Below are 19837 nucleotides of genomic sequence, written 5' to 3' on the forward strand. Positions count from 1 at the left end.
TCTTTGAGTCAATCCCTGAAGCTCTGGCTAAGAGGAAACTCGCCCACGCTCCAGGGCAGCGACGCCGGCTCCACCTCAGCCACGGCTGTCTCAAGCTCCTCCGGGTTTTCCGCCGGCTCCACCCGAGCCACAAGTCTACAGGGTTCCTCGGAGCTTTCCGCCGGGACGCAGGACCCACAGCCAGCTGCCGGTACCTCCTCGAGGACAGCGAAGCGCATCCCGACTGCCGTCGGCCGGAAGCGCCCTCCAGACCCGCCCCCTGCCCTCCGGAGCCGGAAGCTTGGCAGCTGCAACCGGCTCCGCGCCCTCCACGGTCTGCGCCGACAATGATCCGCGCGCCCCGCTGCCTCCTCAGGACCTCCGTAGCGCCTGCCGCGGCCCTGGCTGCGGCGCTGCTCTCGTCGCTTGCGCGCTGCTCTTTTCTAGAGCCGAGGGACCCAGTGGACTCGTCGCTCAGCCCCTATTTCGGCACCAAGACTCGCTACGAGGATGTCAACCCCGGGCTGCTGTCGGGCCCCGAAGCTCCGTGGCGGGACCCTGAGCTGCTGGAGGGAACTTGCACCCCGGTGCAGCTGGTCGCCCTCATTCGCCACGGCACCCGCTACCCCACGGCCAAACAGATCCGCAAGCTGAGGCAGCTGCACGGGCTGCTGCAGGCCCGCGGGTCCAGGGATGGCGGGGGCAGTAGTACCGGCAGCCGCGACCTGGGTGCAGCGCTGGCCGACTGGCCTTTGTGGTACGCGGACTGGATGGACGGGCAGCTAGTAGAGAAGGGACGGCAGGATATGCGACAGCTGGCGCTGCGTCTGGCCTCGCTCTTCCCAGCCCTTTTCAGCCGTGAGAACTACGGCCGTCTGCGGCTCATCACCAGTTCCAAGCACCGCTGCGTGGATAGCGGCGCCGCCTTTCTGCAGGGGCTGTGGCAGCATTACCACCCTGGCTTGCCGCCGCCCGACGTCGCAGGTGACCCCTCGGGCGTCCCGTGTGCTGTCCCGGTCCTCCTACCCGCCTTGGATCCTCTCCCGCCTTCCCCAGACCCTGGGCTTTTCCGATGCCCACAGCTCTCTTTCCCCTTTTCCCAAGCCGTCATCCCTCGGGCTACGTCCTCCCTGTCGCGGGGTATTACAGACTTGGCTATCTCTTTTTCCCCTTACACGTATGTTCATGTATTCATCAGGTGTAAATTCAGCATCTTCTACACCCTCCCTGCTTTAGTAGAGTTGGGGATCCAACAGGAAAGGGGACAGACAGGTCTCCCGCAAGTTTTGCGCTCCCATTCCCAAATTGAATTGCCCCTTCGAGCGCCAACCCATCCCTTCCCCCTTCCCTGGCGTCCAGTTTCACAATTGGGCTCACGTTTTAAAAAACAGAATCTAGAATTTTCTTCCTCAGGCTTTGCTTCCGATACTAGTTTTTCCTTCTTCTTCTTTTCTTTTTTTAACTCATCATCTTCTTCAGATGACAGTTTTAGACCTACAGCCTGTTTTAGGAACCTGATCTCAAGCCTTTGTGCCCTCCTTTTTTCTTCTGTTTTGTTCATGTTTTTACTCTAGCGTTCCCATCATTGTAGCTGTGGTCCATGGTCACACGCAGTAACTTAACTCATTTATTCCATTAATTATACTTTTTCGAAATTTGAGAAATCATCTAGTAAGGCCCCATTATTTCACAGGTGAAGAACCGGAGCCCAAGTGTATGCCTTCTTAATTGTCTTTTTTAAGGTCTAGAATCCAAGTCTTCTGTTTTCCTAGAATGGGTCTTTTTCTCTTAGAAAATGTTGTAATAGTTACAAATAATAATGATAGCATACACCTCATGCTTATTGTGTGCCAGGTATGCCTCACATTTATTTCACAAAATCCTTACGACCACAATCCAGAGTTGATAGTATTTTCCCCCATCTCAAAGATGAGGAAACTGATACACAAACACAGTATCAAACAAATTTGCCCATTTTCGTACGGCTAGCTGTGGACCCAGGAAATCTGATTGAGAGCTTGCTCTCTTTACCATTTTGCTATACAGCTTCCATTTGTCCAATAGCATACCTGATAAGAAAAAAACAGGTAACACTTTTGTACCACAGAGATGAACAAGCGTTAATAGTTTCTTGATCACTTTTAAGGCCAGAATTGAAGGGAGGATTATTGTTTAGCTTCAAAGCCCAAGTGAAAAATTAGACGTAGGCTGGTTTGTAATTTCTTCTGTAGCTGTTGAACAGTGAAACCATCTGTAAGGGATTTCTCCACTGATTCTGTGTCATGTTATTGTGGGTAATTCAGTTAGCTGACCTGTGTCTAATTATTTGTTGAATTGTGTTTTTTTAAAGATATACTTTTTCCATTAACGGGTGAAAATTCCTCATAAATCTTTTAAATTAACAGAATGTTGAAAGCAGAGCATATTTTAATATAACGCAATATCTATAGTGACTTTCTGGAACAAGTGAATTTTTGTTCTCAGATGGCATTGTGAAGACTGGCATTTGTCTCTCAGTACAGAGCCAGGGATGAAAATATTACAGTTCGGAATAAGCCCACTCCTGACTGTTTTCAGTCTCAGATGATAAACCCTTTGCCTAGCCACTTTGTTATTCTCTATAGACAATAGTTTTGCCTATTATGTACATCTGGTCTTTTGAGGGAGTCTGCTGAATTAGATTTGTAGTTTTATAGAAACAGAACAATGCCTTTGTTTTTGTTTAAAGACTAGCAATAATTAGATAGTAACAAGGATAAAATACCCAGATCCACTTGGGAAATTACATTTTAGCAGCCACAGAAAAAAGGTGATAAAGTTAGCTTATTTTCCTTGTCAAGATGTTTTCTTAAGAATTGCAGTTCAATTGACAAAGTGGGCAGAATTATCCGTTTCAAGAGAGACACTTAAACATACATATTGATATTTTTTTGCATACACATCCAAAGCCCAGATGAAACTATATTCAGTTTTCTCATATTTTATGTACAAAAATGATATACTTGGTGTTCTTTTCATGATAAATTGTTGGATAAATGATTAAAAAAATGTGTGTTTTGAATATGACTGAAAATAAGGGCATGCCAGTAGTTGAAGAATGATTATGCATGCATCTCTAATACATATTTGTTGCCAGATTGGGGGAATAATGTAATTTATTAAAGTCTAAATAGAAAGTTATCTGGGGCTTTAGTTAGAAGATAAACTAAGTCACAGGCACCAGCACAGTGAAGCACAGGAGACCCGGAACATCAGTGCGTTTTGTGCTGTTGTCAGTCGTTTTTGTCCAAAGCAGAATCTTTTGTAAAGTTACACAGAGTTGGGAAAGTCAATTGAGAAAATAAAATACTCTGTTTAGACTTTGGCTTAGACTGAAAAAATAGATTCCATATGTTGAATTCTCTCTTACCTTGTAAGTGGAAACTTTGCTGATTTTTAGTTTGCTTTCTCAAATTTTCCGTGCCTGATAGAAACAGTACTTATAAATGTATAAAGCAGGTTCATTGCGTAGCATTACTACAACACATTTAATCTTCAGTCTCTGTTTCTTTAGTCTTTTCTAGCTATTCTCATGCATTACAGACATTATAAATCGGGAATAATTTTACCCTATGACTTTCCTGATCAATATGTGCTTATTTCAGCTATGCGGATTAGTAAGATGTTAGTGTTCCTTTTTCACACTTAACATTTTCAATAATTTGAAACTGTTGTTTATGTCAGTGATTTACAGATATATATATATATATATTTCTCTCTTTCAGATATGGAGTGTGGACCTCCAAGGGTTAATGATAAACTAATGAGATTTTTTGATCATTGTGAGAAGTTTTTAACTGAAGTGGAAAAAAATGCTACAGCTCTTTATCACGTGGAAGCCTTCAAAACTGGACCAGAAATGCAGAACATTTTAAAAAAAGTTGCAGCTACTTTGCAAGTGCCAGTAAATGATTTAAATGCAGGTAATATGCCTGTTGTCTTTAAACTTATGGTTTAAATAATTTTGAACTGTGAAAATGAAAAATAAGGAAACAGAATTTTTTTTAAAGGCCCACAATTGATTTAGATTAAAAAAATAATATGTTCTAGGTCAAAAAAATTGTATACCTTGTGCTTACTATTTACCATTTTTAGATTCATATTCTTCTTTGAGTGTTATTTAAATTAATGCACAAGATTCTAGCTATATTCTGGAATTTTTTTGAGGGCAGAGTATATAAAGCCTCAACTGTAGGCATTATTTTTAAAACAAATTATCTTTTCTGAATTTCCCTGTCATGAAGTGATACAAATGAAAAAATCATATAAATTCTTTAGCTTTTGAAGCAGTTCAAATGTACCTGTTAATGTGTAAGAGAGGTAAGTTTTAGAAAGTGGGAAGCAAAGTACTATGATGTTTTTTGAGTCTTTTATATGTAGCCATGCTGAGAAGATGAGCAGTCATGTCTATTATAAGTTATTGCAGTGGATGGGCTGACCATACAGCTTAGCATCCAAACTGGTGGGACACTTTTGAAAGTGAAAGGGAACACTATTAATAATTTTGCCAGAAAAGCAGGTGGGAAACCAGGGCACATGGCCACCCAGCAATGGGAGATTAAGAAAATAAGATTTTTTTCTGTTTTCTAGGAATTTATATTCCATACGGCAGATGTTGACAAAGATACATGCAAAGATTGTAGATTACATTATACTCTGAATTAATTTCCAAAAGACTGGAAGTAGATGTTGGGGAAAAAAATAGATTAGAATTTGTCAGTCACAGGACCTGGTTGCTTTATAAGGATCAAAAAGAAGATGCCTAGACTACCATTTGAATTTGAATATTTTCTCTCTCTCCAAACTGGCAGTACATTGCCATCACCCATGGAGCTTTAAAAATTATTTACTTTATTGAGAAATAATTCAAACATAAAGATAACAAAAAAGGCTAATGTAGTGAACATCCCTATACCCACCACTTGGTTTTACTCAATTTTAACTTTGTGCTTCAGTTACTTGCCTTAAATAAATTGAGGTCCATTGGTCCCTTTCCTGGATCCCATTCTTCTTCCCTTCTCACCAATGGTAATTGTTGTCATGAATTGGGCATTTATATTATCCCATGTTTTATACATAAATGGGATATTGTTTTGCAGATTTTAAAACTTTTAAGAATGATATCAAAGTTTATACCAGTCTGAAACTTGATTTTTATGCAGCTTTTTGTTTTTGATGTAATGTTTGTAATTCTAGTCCTACATTTTAAATGTATGTATTGCATTCTATAAGTATACCAATATCAAGCCATTATTCTGTTAGTAGGCATTTAGGTTGTTGAAAAAGATTTTATTTAAACTATTTTTAGTCTCTGAATGGGCAAGAATTATGTATTTTACTGATGGAGTAACAGCTACTTCTTTTGGAGGCAATATTAATATAGTGGTTAAAATAATGTATTCTGGAATTGGACTATTTGCATTTGAATCTTGACTCTACTATCCTATTGAATAACTGTGATTTTTGACAAGTTTCTTAATATGTTTATGCCACAGTTTCCTTCTTTGTAAAATGAATGTGGGAATTATTCTTGCCTTGTAGGATTAGTGCAAAGATTATATAAGATTAATTCATACAAAGCATTTAGTACCTGGTATAGTAATTGCACAATAAATACTTTTGCTATTTAAATACCCTTTTGTTTACATAGAGGGGTGATGCTATATGTATTTTCAGTAACTTTACTATTTTTACTTAACAATATATTTGTCTGTAGACAAATACAGAACTGTCTCATTCTTTTAAATCCTGTGTTATTTCATGGGACATATGAATGACTCAATTTGTAAGTCAATGCTAGTTAAATTATTTAACCCATCATCGAATTTTACTGCTGTAAGAGGCTGTTGCTAATGCAGTCCAGATTCTTTTTATATAAACCGTTTTCCTACTGAAGTTTTTCTTAGTTTTTAACTCTTCCAGGTAATGCTATAGTGAACACTCTTGTAGTCTGTTTTTTACACTTGAGAGTTTATTTGTAAGATAAAATAGGTGAGGCTGGGTGCCGTGGCATAACCTATAATCCCAGCACTTTGGGAGGCCAAGGTGGTTGGATCACTTGAGCCGAGGAGTCCGAGACTAGCCTTGGCTACATGGTGAAACCCTTCCTCTATCAAAGATACAAAAATTAGCCAGTCTCATAACCTGGTCTCCAAATAAATAAGTAGATATTTAAAAACGTTTTTTAAAGGTAAATAGGTGAAATTGCTGGGTGAACACACATGAATATTTTATATCTTGACGTATACTTTGAAATTATTCTCTGAAGGTGTAGTAAAAATTTATATCCACAGTATATGAGAATGTTCATTTTCCCATATCTTCCAACAGTAGATATTATTAGTCATTTTAATTTTTGCCAATTTGATTAATGAAAAATAGTATCTAGCTTTAATTTGCAGTTCTTTGATTACTTCTGAAAGTGAACATCTTTTCATGTTTAGTAGCCATTTGCATTTCTTCTGAGAATTGCCCCTTCATAACTTTGTTCATTTTCTGTTAGGTTATTTTTGTTTTCTTATGAATCACAAATACCTTTTATGTGTTATAGGTATATTAATTATATCTTTTAATTCTGCCTGACAAAAGATTCGCCCTTTGCTTGTTGTATGTTGCTAATATTTTAATTTTTTCCTTATTTCTTAGGTTTGTTGATGGTGCCTTTGATTGCACAGAAGTTTACATCTTTTAAATAGCCATATCTGTCTCTTCATTATGGCTTCTGAGTGTTGTATTTTGTCCAGGAATCCTCCCACTCCAAGATTATTATATTTTCCTATTGTCTTCCTTTTTTGTTGTTTTATTTTTTCTCAGGGGAGCGGAGGGAAAGGGTCTATTTCGTTTCTTAAATATTTAAATTTCTTACCCACCTGAAATGTTTTTGAGGTTCTGAAAGATTGACCAAGAAATCAGAAGGGTCATAACGGATAAGTCAGAGCTGCAACTTAAATAAGATCATGTATCTAACTTCTTTACTTTGTAAGTGGGGAAATTGACACTTAAGAGAACTTACCCAGGATAATTAGTGGCAAAGTCAGGTCTCAGCCTGTCTTGATCTGATGCTTTTTCTCCCTGTACTCTGAAGAGTTGTTTGGTGATTTTTTTTTTTCCAGTAAACTCTCTTCCAGTTAAATAATATACCATTTGGACTGACTTCATAGTTTTAGAATTAGAGCTTTGAGTGTAAATAAGCCAGGTCCTTTCATCAAATGTACCTGGTACTTACAAGCCACTATATTGTATCAGGTATTGAGATTATAAAACCTTTTCTTTACATGAGCAAAGTTTTGAATGGCTTTTCTGTATATTCCCAATGAAATATATTTTTTTGTATCGTATACTGCTTCAGGGGAATTCTTTAAACTCAGAACTAGCGCAAAATGCGTGTAACGTCAGTTGATTTTTGGTCCCATTTGCCTTTAGGAAAACAGGAAATGCAGTAAAATTAAAGAAAAGTTGAAGCAGTGGAGGCAACCACTGCAGTTGAGTTTTTTTCTCTCTAGCGTTAAATATCATCCACTTCTCATGGACTAGCAAGCAGCAGTGTTTTATTTACTAACAAAGGCTACTTTTTATAGCCCAAGCATTCATTCCCTTATCCCGTCTCTTCAATACCCATATGTATCTCAAAGTAATGTAATCAGCAAATTAGCAGTGTAAAAATCCTAGATAACTTATTTTGAAATCCACTTCTGAAATCATTTGAGCAGCTAAGTTGGAACAACTGATGTTGGTACCAATGTTTCTCTCTAGTGTGTGATTTTCCCCTTTGTGCTTCTGTTCTTTGGCTGTCTCTCCTTCCCCCTCACTTACCTTGCACTTCTTCCCTCTCTATCTCTGTAGTCTTCTCTCTCCTTTTATATCTTTTCTGTACTTACTGCTGCTTCTTAGTTATAAAATGAATTGTATAATTTAAACTGTTCAATAAATGTACTTTGTTATTTGTAATTTTTCAAGTCGGGTACTAAAACCTTTATAACCTTAGCCCCCCCTCCTTGAACCCTCTAAAATTAACAAAATCATGTTAAGTTTTATATAGCAAGTCCTTGGATTACACTTTTTGTTGATATTGCTAGGCAAATATGTTCTTAACAAGTAATTACCTGATACAGGAGGATTGCTTGAGCCCAGGAATCCGAGGTTGCAGTGAGCTGTGATCACCACTGCACTCCAGCCTGGACAACAGAGCAAGACCCTGTCAAAAAAAAAAAAAAAAAAAAGGTGGGAGAGGCAGAAAACAGTTACCAATTACAGAAAATTTCTTAGTTTTTTTGGACTGAAATTTATACTTCTCATGATTTCTTCCTGATAGTTCAGTTCTGCCCCCTTAGATTATACAGAGCAAGTCTCTTAATGCTTTGATAGCCAGGAAGAAACTAAATAATTTCTTCCCCAAATCGAAGATGTCCATTTTATTGAACTGTACAACACAAAGATATTTAACCTTTGAAAAATTGCAGAAAATAATGACCCACAAAATTTTACCTTTTTTTCCCCCCCCAGATTTAATTCAAGTAGCCTTTTTCACCTGTTCATTTGACCTGGCAATTAAAGGTGTTAAATCTCCTTGGTGTGATGTTTTTGACATAGATGATGCAAAGGTAAGTATTATTTTTGCAGTTCCTTTGCTTTTTTTGGCTTGCTTGTCTGCATTTGGTTACTTGAAGCAGCTTTTCAGAAAATGAGCAGTTAGGGATCATAGACTGTTTTGTGACTAACTCCTAATTTTCCTTGAATAAAGAGAGACTAAAGGTTCACACTGGTCCCACCTACTTGTAAATAGTTCAGGTTCAAAAAACTCTGGAAACATTTTTTCCATGGTGATTTGATTTCTAAATCAACCCATTTACAGACCTACCTTTAAGCAACCCATCATCAAATTTTACTGCTCGGAAGGGATTGTAGAGCTGATATAATCCCAGATTATTCTTATAGGAAGCCAAAGCTCAGAGAGAATAAATGGTTTTCCAAAGTCCTAGCGACTGTTTTATAACCTTTTTCATGGGAAATTGTGTTCTGTGTTTTACAGTGAACACTCGTATGTCCTTCGCCTATATTTACCAGTTCTTAACCTTTTTTGCCACATTTCCTTTATGAGTCTCTCTACTATATTAGTTTCCTATTGCTGCTCTAACAAGTTATCACAAACTTAGTGGCTTAAAACAATATAAGTTTATTATCTTATGGTTCTGGAGGTCAGAAGTTCAAATTGAATCTTACAGGACTGAAATCAAGGTATCGATAGAGCCGTATTCTTTCAGGGGGCTTTAGGAGAACATCCATATCGTGCTTTTTCTGATCTCCAGAGGCTGCTTGCATTTCCTGTCACTCAAACTTCTGATGGGTACATCTCCAACTCTTAACTGTCCTTCCTGCCTGCCTCTTGTAAGGATACTTGTTGATTACACTGTTGATTACACTGGGCCCACCTAGATAGTCCAGGATTTATATCTCCATCTTGAGATTAATCACGTTGGCAGATTCCCTTTTATCAGGTGAGGTAACATATTCATAGGATGTCAAGGATTAGAATGTGGACATATGGGAGCAGTTTTTTCTGTCCACCATGTATATATAATCTTCTTGTACCCCCCACCATCAGGATGCTTCACTCTTAAATACTTGGACATGCATCTAGGACAAGAACATTCTTTTGTATAACCACAATACAGTATACCATAGTTATATTTATGTGTATAATGTATACCACAGTATTTTCTAATATATAGTCAACTTTCAAATTTTCACATCCTAAGTCTTTTATAGCTGTTTTTTGTTTGTTTTGTTTTGTTTTATAAGATTCAGGATCTGATAAGGGATCATTCATCGCATTTGGTTGCGTTTCTTTTAGTCTCATTTAACCTGAAAGAGTGCTCCAGTCTTCCTTTTGCCCTTCGTACTTTGGTGTTTTGGAGGAGTCTAGGCCAGGTTTTTTGCAGAATGCTTTTGGATGTGTCTGATATTTTTTACTTAGGATTAGATTCAGATTAAACATTTTTGACAAGAGCCCTACATAAGTGATATATCCTTCTCAGTGCATCATGTCAGAAGGACTGATGTCCATTTGTCACGTCATTGATGATGGTGATTATTATTATTTTTGAGACAGTGTCTCTCTCTTGCCCAGGGTGGAGTGCAGTGACGCAATCTTGGCTCACTGAAACCTCCGCTCCCCAGATTCAAGTGATTCTTGACCATTTGATCATTTGATTACAATGGTGTCTGCCTGATCTCTTTATTGTAGAGGTACCTTTTTTCTTGTAAATAAAGAACTTCTTGACCGGGCATGGTGGTTCATGCCTGTAATCCCAGCACTTTGGGTATTTTCTATTATTTTCTTCTTCAGTGATTTGATAGAAAATAATTTATCCCTGCTTTGGACTTTCACTGTGAAATAGGTTTATATACTGAAGTATTTACAGGTGAAATAAAGTGATACGTGGGATTTGCTTCAAAATAATTCAGTGGTAGTGGTAGGAGCAAAGCTGAAATGGGATTGGTTGAATGCTGATTGTTGTTGAAACTGGATGAGTACACAGAGGTTCTTTATACTAGTGTCTTATGTTTTTTATGTGTTTAAAGTTCTTCTTTTTAAGATTTTTTTTTTTTTTTTCCTGAGGCAGAGTCTCCCTCTGTCACCCAGGCTGGAGTGCAGTGGACTGATCTCAGCTCACTGCAACCTCTGCCTATTGTGTTCAAGCAATTCTCCTGCCTCAGCTTCCCAAGTACCTGGGATTACAGGCGTGTGCCTTCATGCCCAACTAATGTTTGTATTTTTAGTAGAGACGGGATTTCACCATGTTGTCCAGGCTGGTCTCGAACTCCTGACCTCAAGTAATCCTCCTGCCTCACCCTCTCAGAGTGCTAGGATTACAGGTGTGAGCCACTGCACCTGGCCAAGAATGTTTTTTACAATTAAAAATGAATAGACATTTATGAAATTCTGAGATAATTAGATATCCTGGACCTTGAGTACCTTCAGCAAGCATTTTTTGAGTTTCTGTTCTGTGACAAGCACTTGCTTGGAACTGAAGACACTAACATTAGATAGATACTGTCCTCAAAGAATGCTGCAAGGAATGAAAGACATGTAGCTAAACCATTGCAAGATAATAGAATGTTTATACAGTAATAGAAACATACGCAGATGCTGCTTGACTTATTGTGGAGTTGCATCCAGATAGACCCATGGCAGGTTGAATATCTTAAGTTGAAAGTGCATTTCCGATTTACAGTGCGTTTATCCAGACACAGCCTCGTTGTAAGTCAAGGAGCGCACTGAATGTGTATTGCTTTTGAACCAATGTAAAGTTGAAAAATTGTAAGTCAAACCATCGTATGTTGGGGACTGCCCGTAAAAGGTGTAGTGATGTACAAAGGAGAAAATTAATTTGTAGGATAGCTTTTTTGCAATTTGTGTCTTTAATAAGTATGTCTAGATTTTCTCTCTCTTGGGATTAGTTTTGGTATTTAATGTACCTATAAAAGTCAAGTCATTCATGTTATCCATTATTTGCTGAATTAAGCCAATATATCTTTTGATTTTAAAAAGTGTTTTCCTTCTCTGAAATTATTTCCCCATAATTACTTGTGTATTTTTGCTTTCAATTTTTTCTTTATTATGGTAGTTTATTGTTGACTAATTTATTTTTTCCCCAAGAAACAGTTTAGCTTTATGTGTTTTTGAACTTTATATTATGGAATTACTCTGTGTATGTTTTTTTCTTTTGGTATCTAGCTCTTGTTCAACATTAAGTTTTTAAGATTTATTTGGGAGCTAAATGGTGAGAACGCATGGACAGATAGAGGGGAACAACATACACTGGGGCCTTTCAGAGGGCAGAGGATGGGAGGAGGAAGAGGATCAGGAAAAATAACTAATGGGCACTAGGATTAATACCTGGGTAATGAAATAATCCATATGACATACCCCCATGACACAAGTTTAAAAAAAAAAAGCTTCCCATTTATAGATTGCTACTTAGAAGGCAGGAATTTGAACTGGGAGGAATTTAAAATGATCTTGACCTGTTGTGTTATGAAAAGGTTCACAAATTTCAGGAAAATGTACCTCTTCTCAAATGGATTATGAATTATGAGGTCACAGACATTTCTCAGGATTCTGTAAAACATATACTTGTAGCAGAATATTAGAGGAGATTGAAGCAAAGGGGCATGAGGTAACTTCTTGGGGGTGATTAAGTCATTGTATTAACACGGCGGGGGTGGGTTATACAGGTGTTTATATTTGTCAAAAATCATCAACCTGTGTATTTAAATCATGTGTATGTAAATTACAATTTAATAAAGTTTTTAAATTGAAAAATATTTATGAGATTGCATATAGCTACAGTTTTTAATTTTCATTACTATATAGTATTCCATTATATGAATATTTTACAGTTAATTCATTATCTTTTTGGTAGACATTGTTTTTAGTTTGGGGCTGTTATAAACCTTGTTGCTATGAATATTATGTATATGTTTGTTGGGGTACAGGTATACCTGTTTCTGAAGGTGTATGTCTGTGGTAGAATTGTTGATTCTCGTGCTTCAGCCTCCTGAGTAGCTGGGACCACAGGCACCCGCCACCACAACTGGCTAATTTTTGTATTTTTAGTATAGAAGGGGTTTTGCCGCATTGGTCAGGCTGGTCTCTAACTCCTGACCTCAAGGGATCCACTTGCCTCGGCCTCCCAAAGTGCTGGGATTACAGGTGTGAGCCACCGCACTGGGCCTTTTTTTGTTTGTTTGTTTGTTTTATAATATAAAGTTTTAATAGTAAGCACGTGAGAGTTTTAAAAATCTCAGTTGCCTCCTTTTTATTTCTAATATATTTTATTTCTTGAATAGATTGAACAGACTTTTATCTAATTCCTTTTAATTCCTTTTTAAATTTCTTAAGTGTTTATGTCTCTTTGCTAACTTCTTGATTTAATTGCCTTTGGGTAAGGACAGACTCTCTAAAGCCGTGTTTTTCGTCCGCTCTCACACCACCACCACAATCATCAACACAGAAGACTTCTGTGACCAAATGTGTGGGAGCCTTTCCCCTGCACACCAAACAGGAGATACCAGCTGGGTGTCCTCCAGTTCGGTTCTGACACTGTCTACCTGGAGGTAGTGTTAGATCCCACAGGTTGAGGGCTCAGTCCCCAGGTGCCCCATTGGTACTCTTCTGCTCAACTGGCTTCAAGTTGGTGTTCCCATGACCTCTTCTTTGGGTTCAGTTAATATGCTGTAGCAGCTCACAGAACTCAAGGAAACATGTTTGCTGATTTATTATAAAGGATGTTACAAAGGATACAGATGAAGAGATGAGTAGGGCGAGTTATGGGGGAAGGGGCGTGGAGCTTCCATGTCCTCCCTGGGCATGCCACCCTCCAGGAAGTTCCACATGTTCAGCTTTCTGTAAGCTCTCCAAATCCAGTCCTCTTGGGTTTTTATGGAAGTATTCCTTCCCCCCAGGATATGAGGCAGGACCCTTTCAGGGCAGGATCTTAAGACCCCCAGAAAGGCAGGAAGATGAGAGTTCTGTCTCTGCACTGTGGAAAGGGAGGCAGGAGAGAGATACTGTTTCCTGAGGCCTGCCCCTAAGGCCTCACACACCCAGTATTATACCAAAAGACTTCAACAAGGGATATGGGTGTTACAAACCAGAAAGTGTGGACGAAAGCCAATATATACGTATCATAACACCACAGGTCAGCCCCTGGTTTTCAAAGAGGGATACCTTACATCAAAAGAGTATACACAGTCATTAATAATTAGTCCAGTCCATCATCTTATATGAATGTCTTCCAGGGCGAGGCCACTAAGGTTTGCCAGCTTCCTTTCAATCCTGTCAGGTTCCAAAACCAGGAGTGGTTTTGGCAAATATATAGTTTCACCGTTTCATGCATCTGTCAGTTGAGCTAAGAGACAGTGTCAACTTTTGCTCGGAGCCTCATTCAAGGCGTTCATGTAATATTTCATTTCCTTTATAACCCACTTATTCATCCTTTTACCCTCAGCTATTCTCCTTTTCTTCATTAATAAATATCTACACTTCTGCCTTTGGAAGGGACACAAGTTGCCATTGTGCTATGCTAGTCTAGATTGCAGGCAGCAATGCTAGTGTAGCAAGCAGCTCCTCCTCACCCCTTTAATGCATTTTTTATTTTGTTTTTACATATGGCACTGACCCACTCATGCTCTTAAAACTTACTATGACTTGAACTTTGTTTCTCTAGGAGCTCTTTTGGGAAGAAAGGTTCGTGACTATTGCAGTCGTCTTGAACCTCTTTTGGGTTACATATTTTAGTCCTCTAGTTGTGGTTTTAGCTACAGGTTTCAGTTCTAGATAGAGGTTTTAGTTCTCCACTTCTACATGAGCAAATGATCAAATGATACGTAAGTGCAAAATTTAACCCTCAGATAAAGGCTACTTAATTACCAGCTCTCAATTCCAGACCTTGCAGCAGAGATTAATCACTGTAATCAGTGATAGGTAAGTTTCAAACTGTTTTCTATACTTGTATAATCTGTATCATTCTTAGAAATATAAAGGGTATAATGTATATGTGTGTGTGGGGGAGTAATAAATGGTATTATAGGGTATGTATTATTTTTAACGGACTCTTATTCAACATTGTGTCTTGGAGCTCTTCCATGTCAGTACATGGAGATCTATAATACAGAACTTTTTGATAACTGCAAAGTATTCTGTAGTATGTGCATACCATAGTTTATTTAACCATCTACCTACTGTTGGAATTTAGTTGTTTCTGGGGATTTTTTGGCATCTATAAGCAGTGCTACTGTAAGTCATTCTTGTACATTCTCGCTGGTGTTCCTCTGTGAATATCACTTTATAAGAAATGGAATTAAATGGGTCATAGAGTATGTGTGTTTTCATGGATTTTGCCAGTTTGCCCTCTTGAATGTCTATACCAATATACATTCCTCCCAACAGTACCCATTTCCCCATATCCTTGGTACACTTTTATTATTATTTTTTTCACCAATGATACATGAACCAAAGTAACTCATTTTCTATTTGACTTCTACCTTCTCAAAATTCTTAAACATTTCTCATCCACTGTTGTTATCTTCTGTTTTAATGAATATTCTTCTTTATTCTTTCTTCTAAATGTATCCTTGACATATGACATAAATACTATATTTTGTGCAGAATGGTAATTAAACACTGTAACCATTTCTTAGAGAATCATTATTAAATCAGGGAATCTGTTATGTTTTTGAAAATATATTAGAAATGATTTTTAAATTTTTTTTAGGTATTAGAGTATTTAAATGATCTGAAACAATATTGGAAAAGAGGATATGGGTATACTATTAACAGTCGATCCAGCTGCACCTTGTTTCAGGATATCTTTCAGCATTTGGACAAAGCAGTTGAACAGAAACAAAGGTAAGAACTTTCTAAAAACTTTGAAGTACATTTTGAGTTTACTATTAAACTTCTGGAAAATTTTTTATAATGAATAATTTTAAAAAATAGTTTTTGCTTGTGTTTTAAAAAATATTTTTTAATGTAATGTGATACGAAAGAATTAGATAACATGTGTAAGTTATAAAACATATGAAACCTTCCACTCTACCCAAGAACTACAATATTAATAATAACTTGGATTTGTTTACTTATGTGTTCCTCAACTGTTCCGTTTTCCTGCCTCCTCTTGCTCTTCCTTTCTCCAGAAACTACTCTTTGGAATTTTGTATTTGTCATTCCTTCGCCTCTTTAAAATGGTTTATATTATTAATGTATTGCTGCCCAAATAACGTATTTAGTTTTTCTTGGAATCATACTGCTTATTGTCTTTTGGACATTGCTTTGTTTCCCCCTGTCAACTTTATGTTTTTAATATTCAGCATATTATTGCATATAGCTGTAGTTCATTTTCACTATAGTACAATATTCAATAATGTGAATACACCATAATTTATGCCATGTACTCTTGTCGGTGGGCATTTAGATAGTTCCTATCTTTAGCTATTATAAATAGTGTAATTGTGAACTCTATGTGGCTCCTGCTATGAATGTGCGAAATGTTTTTACTTTGAAAGAGAAAAACTTTTGTTAATATTTATAATCAATTAAAAATAATTTTTCAAGACTTGAACCTTTGATAGAACCTCAATTCCATTTTATTTGTCAGATTTGCTTCAGTGAAGGCTTATACACTTAAAATTGGAGACAAAAATCATGCTCTAAAAATTGAGATAGAAAAAAACTAGAGATGGTGTGTTTCATTGTGTTTCCAGTACTACATTTTATTTACAAAAATATATTTTGTTTGTGGATATGACTCTAGTTTGTGGAAATTTCTTGAGTTTGTTGGGAGTTCAGGAAGAAAAACCAAATTGAGTATTTAGTTTCTGCTACCAAAAAGTTGTGTGGCGATTTCATTCAAGGCAAGTACCTTTGAAATAGGAGTTAACTTTTTTCCTGCTCAATTTTATGAATGGTTTATAACCCTTAGACTTTATGAGATAATATATCTTTATTATTTGTTCATTGCTTGTCTTGCTTTTGGATATGAGGTATGATAAACTTAAAACTGTGTTTGGAAGATTTTAAAATAATGTTTGCTATTTTATTTTATCTTCAATTTAGTGCTTTAAGAAGTTTATCATTGGTGTTTTAAAAGAAGTATTTCTGTATACTGAAAACTATAAAACATTTCAGAAAAATGACCCAAATAAAGGAAATATATATAATTTTTATGGATTGGAAAACCCAAATTAGTAACCTGTAGATTCTCTATCAGAAATCTCAGTACCTTTTTTTTTATAGAAATTGAGAAACTAATTCTAAAATATATGCAGAAGTTTAAAGGACCTAGAAGAGCTAAAATAATTTTGAGAAGGAACATAGGGACTTAAAGCACCAGACTTCAGAACTTATATAAAGCTATATTAATAGTCAAATATTAATAGATCAATAGGATAAAATAGAATCAAGAAATAAACTCAGATATATATGGTAAATTGATTTTTGACAAAGATGCCAAGCTAATACATTGGGGAAAAGGGTAGTATTTTCAACAAATGGTACTGAAACAATTGGATATACATCTTCTCAAAAAATGACACCTAGACCCTTCACACTGTACACAAAAACAGATTATTTAAAGTGATATATAAAACTGTAAAATTTCTTAAAGAAAATACAGGGGCAGTGACCTAAATATAAGAACTAAAACTATAAATCTCTCAGGAAAACCTAGGGGTAAATCTTCATGACCTTGGATTAGGCAAGAATTTCTTAGATGTAACACCAAAAGTGTGATCTGCTAACAGAAGTTCATAAAATGGTCTGGGTGTGGTGCCTCATGCCTGTAATCGGCCTTTGGGAGGCTAGGCTGGGCTGGCAGATCACCTGAGGCCAGGAGATTGAGACCAGCCTAGCCAACGTGGCGAAACCCTGTCTCTACAAAAAATACAAAAATTAGCCAGGCATGGTGTTGCACGCCTGTAGTCCCAGCTACTCTGGAGGCTGAGGCAGGAGAATCGCTTGAACCCTGGAGGCAGAGGTTACAGTGAGCCAAGATCGCACCACTGCACTCCAGCCTGGGTAACAGAGCAAAACTCAAAAAAAAAAAAAAAAAAAAAAAAAAAAAAAGAAAGTTGATTAAAATGAACGTCAGAATTTAAAACCTTTTACTTCAAAAGACACTATTCAGAAAATGAGAAGACCAAGCCAAATATTTGAAGAAAGTGTTTGCAAAGCATACATGATTAAGGATTGAATCCAGAATATGCAGACAATTACAACTTATACCAAAACAACCAGTTTTTAGAAGGGCAGAAGATTTGAACAGATTTCACTAAAGAAGATGTATGGATGGCAAACAAGCACATGAAGGGTTGTTCACTGTCGTTAGATATTGAAGCCACAGTGAAGTACCACTAATGAATCCTCTAAATTAGCTAAAATAAAAAAGAGATTGTCTGAAGTGTTGGTGAGATGTGAAGAAACTAGAAACCTCATACATTGCTGCTAGGAATATAAAATTGTATAGCCCCTTGGGAAAAGTTTTGTAGTTTCTTAAAAAGTCAAACATGTCGGGCTGGGCTGGGCTGGGCTACGCGGCTTGAGCCTGGCTCTATCCAGAGCGAGACCCTGATGGCTGCGGTGTTTCTGGTAACGCTTTATGAATACTCACCGCTTTTCTACATCACGGTGGTCTTTACCTGCTTCGTCGTGACTACCGTTCTGGTATTGGGATGGTTTGGTTGGGATGTTCCAGTAATTCTGAGAAATTCAGAAGAGACCCAGTTCAGCACAAGAGTTTTCAAAAAGCAAATGAGACAAGTCAAGAATCCTTTTGGCTTAGAGATCACTAATCCATCTTCAGCTTCAGTTACAACTGGCATAACCTTGACAACAGATTGCCTTGAAGATAGTCTCCTTACATGCTACTGGGGGTGCAGTGTTCAAAAATTATATGAAGCTCTGCAGAAGCATGTTTATTGCTTCAGAATAAGCACTCCCCAAGCATTAGAAGATCCTCTGTATAGTGAATATCAGGAACAGTATTTGTATCATTTTATCAGGTATACCCATCAGCACTGAAAATTAGACGACTTATGGATAAAGTGTTGCTAACTTATTGATCATTTTTGGTATATTTTTGTTCTTATGGTTATAGTGGCAATTTGCCTTTACATTTTCAAAAAGTATTAAAAAGGATAGCAAAGAAGAAATATATTGCCGGTTACCAAGAGATAATAAAATTGAAGACTTTGGCACAGTGCCCACATCTCACTATCCATTGGTAGCGCTATTGACCTTAGCTGATGAGGATGACCGGGAAATTTATGATATTATTTCCATGGTGTCAGTGATTCATATTCCTGATAGGACTTATAAACTATCCTGCACAATACTGTATCAATATTTACTCTTGGCTCAAGGTCAGTTTCATGATCTTAAACAACTTTTCATGTCTGCAAATAATAATTTCACTCCCTCCAACTATTCCTCTTCAGAAGAAAAAAACACAGACAGAAGTTTGTTGGAAAAGGTGAGACTCTCTAAAAGTGAAGTTGAGCCATCGGAGAACAGCAAGGACTGTATTGTTTGCCAGAATGGGACTGTGAACTGGGTGCTCTTACCATGCAGACACACCTGCCTGTGTGATGGCTGTGTGAAGTATTTTCAGCAGTGCCCAATGTGCAGATAGTTTGTTCAGGAATCTTTTGCACTTTGCAGTCAAAAAGAGCAAGATAAAGACAAACTGCAGACTCTTTGAAGACATTGTAACACTGAAAAATTACACTTTCTACTAAAGATGCAGAAATTGATGATCTTGGAATTCATTATATCATGGAATCTACAGTATTGGCCATCAATGAAAATTCTATTTTAACTTCATATTTGTATGGTACATGGATGATAAAAATTAATTATTCCTTTCTGCTTAGTGAGTGAATACTGAAATCCATCTGTGTTGATACATAAAAATTCATTCAACTCTTGAAAAGAATCTAAGAGTTTGGCCTTTTAGCTAGATTTCCTCTCACGTTAATTAGAAAAATCATTCTGAAAGGCAATCCATTGAAAATTTGAGGAAGTTAAAGCCTTAAGATCACTAAATGTTTTACCTTTGATGTAATCTGGAGAGCAATTAAGAAAAAACTTAATTCTGCTTAAAGTAATTGTGTGTTCCCTAGTTTATACAAAGGAGTTGGAATGAGCTTCTTTAAATCTTTTCCTGAAATACCAGTTTTTATAAATATCCATCTGTTTGGTTTCTAATCTCCCTTATAGTTACATAAATACAGGTCATAGTTTTTAAATACTCGTTCTTAA

General features: G+C 37.2%; 2 protein-coding genes across 3 annotated transcripts in view; both read left to right on the forward strand.

The window, feature by feature from the left end:
• Window positions 1-272: 272 nt before the first annotated feature.
• The window catches only part of MINPP1 (multiple inositol-polyphosphate phosphatase 1), a 46174-nt gene continuing 26609 nt past the window's right edge, over window positions 273-19837 (forward strand). Inside the window, exons 1-4 of one of the 2 annotated variants that reach the window (XM_007963459.3) lie at window positions 273-963; window positions 3744-3941; window positions 8521-8618; window positions 15297-15430. In XM_007963459.3, the coding sequence (XP_007961650.2) occupies window positions 327-963; window positions 3744-3941; window positions 8521-8618; window positions 15297-15430 (1067 nt within the window). In that variant the 5' untranslated portion in view covers window positions 273-326. The remainder of the gene's footprint in view (window positions 964-3743; window positions 3942-8520; window positions 8619-15296; window positions 15431-19837) is intronic. The other variant, XM_073019160.1, reaches the window with a different exon arrangement.
• On the forward strand, window positions 15441-19277 carry LOC103216203 (cell growth regulator with RING finger domain protein 1-like). Its single transcript, XM_007963458.3, is given in 2 exon segments — window positions 15441-18564; window positions 18704-19277. Coding segments are annotated over 2 exon segments (990 nt in total). The 5' UTR covers window positions 15441-18148.

Source organism: Chlorocebus sabaeus, chromosome 9 (genome assembly GCF_047675955.1).
Source record: "Chlorocebus sabaeus isolate Y175 chromosome 9, mChlSab1.0.hap1, whole genome shotgun sequence".
Classification (NCBI taxonomy): Eukaryota; Metazoa; Chordata; class Mammalia; order Primates; family Cercopithecidae; genus Chlorocebus; species Chlorocebus sabaeus.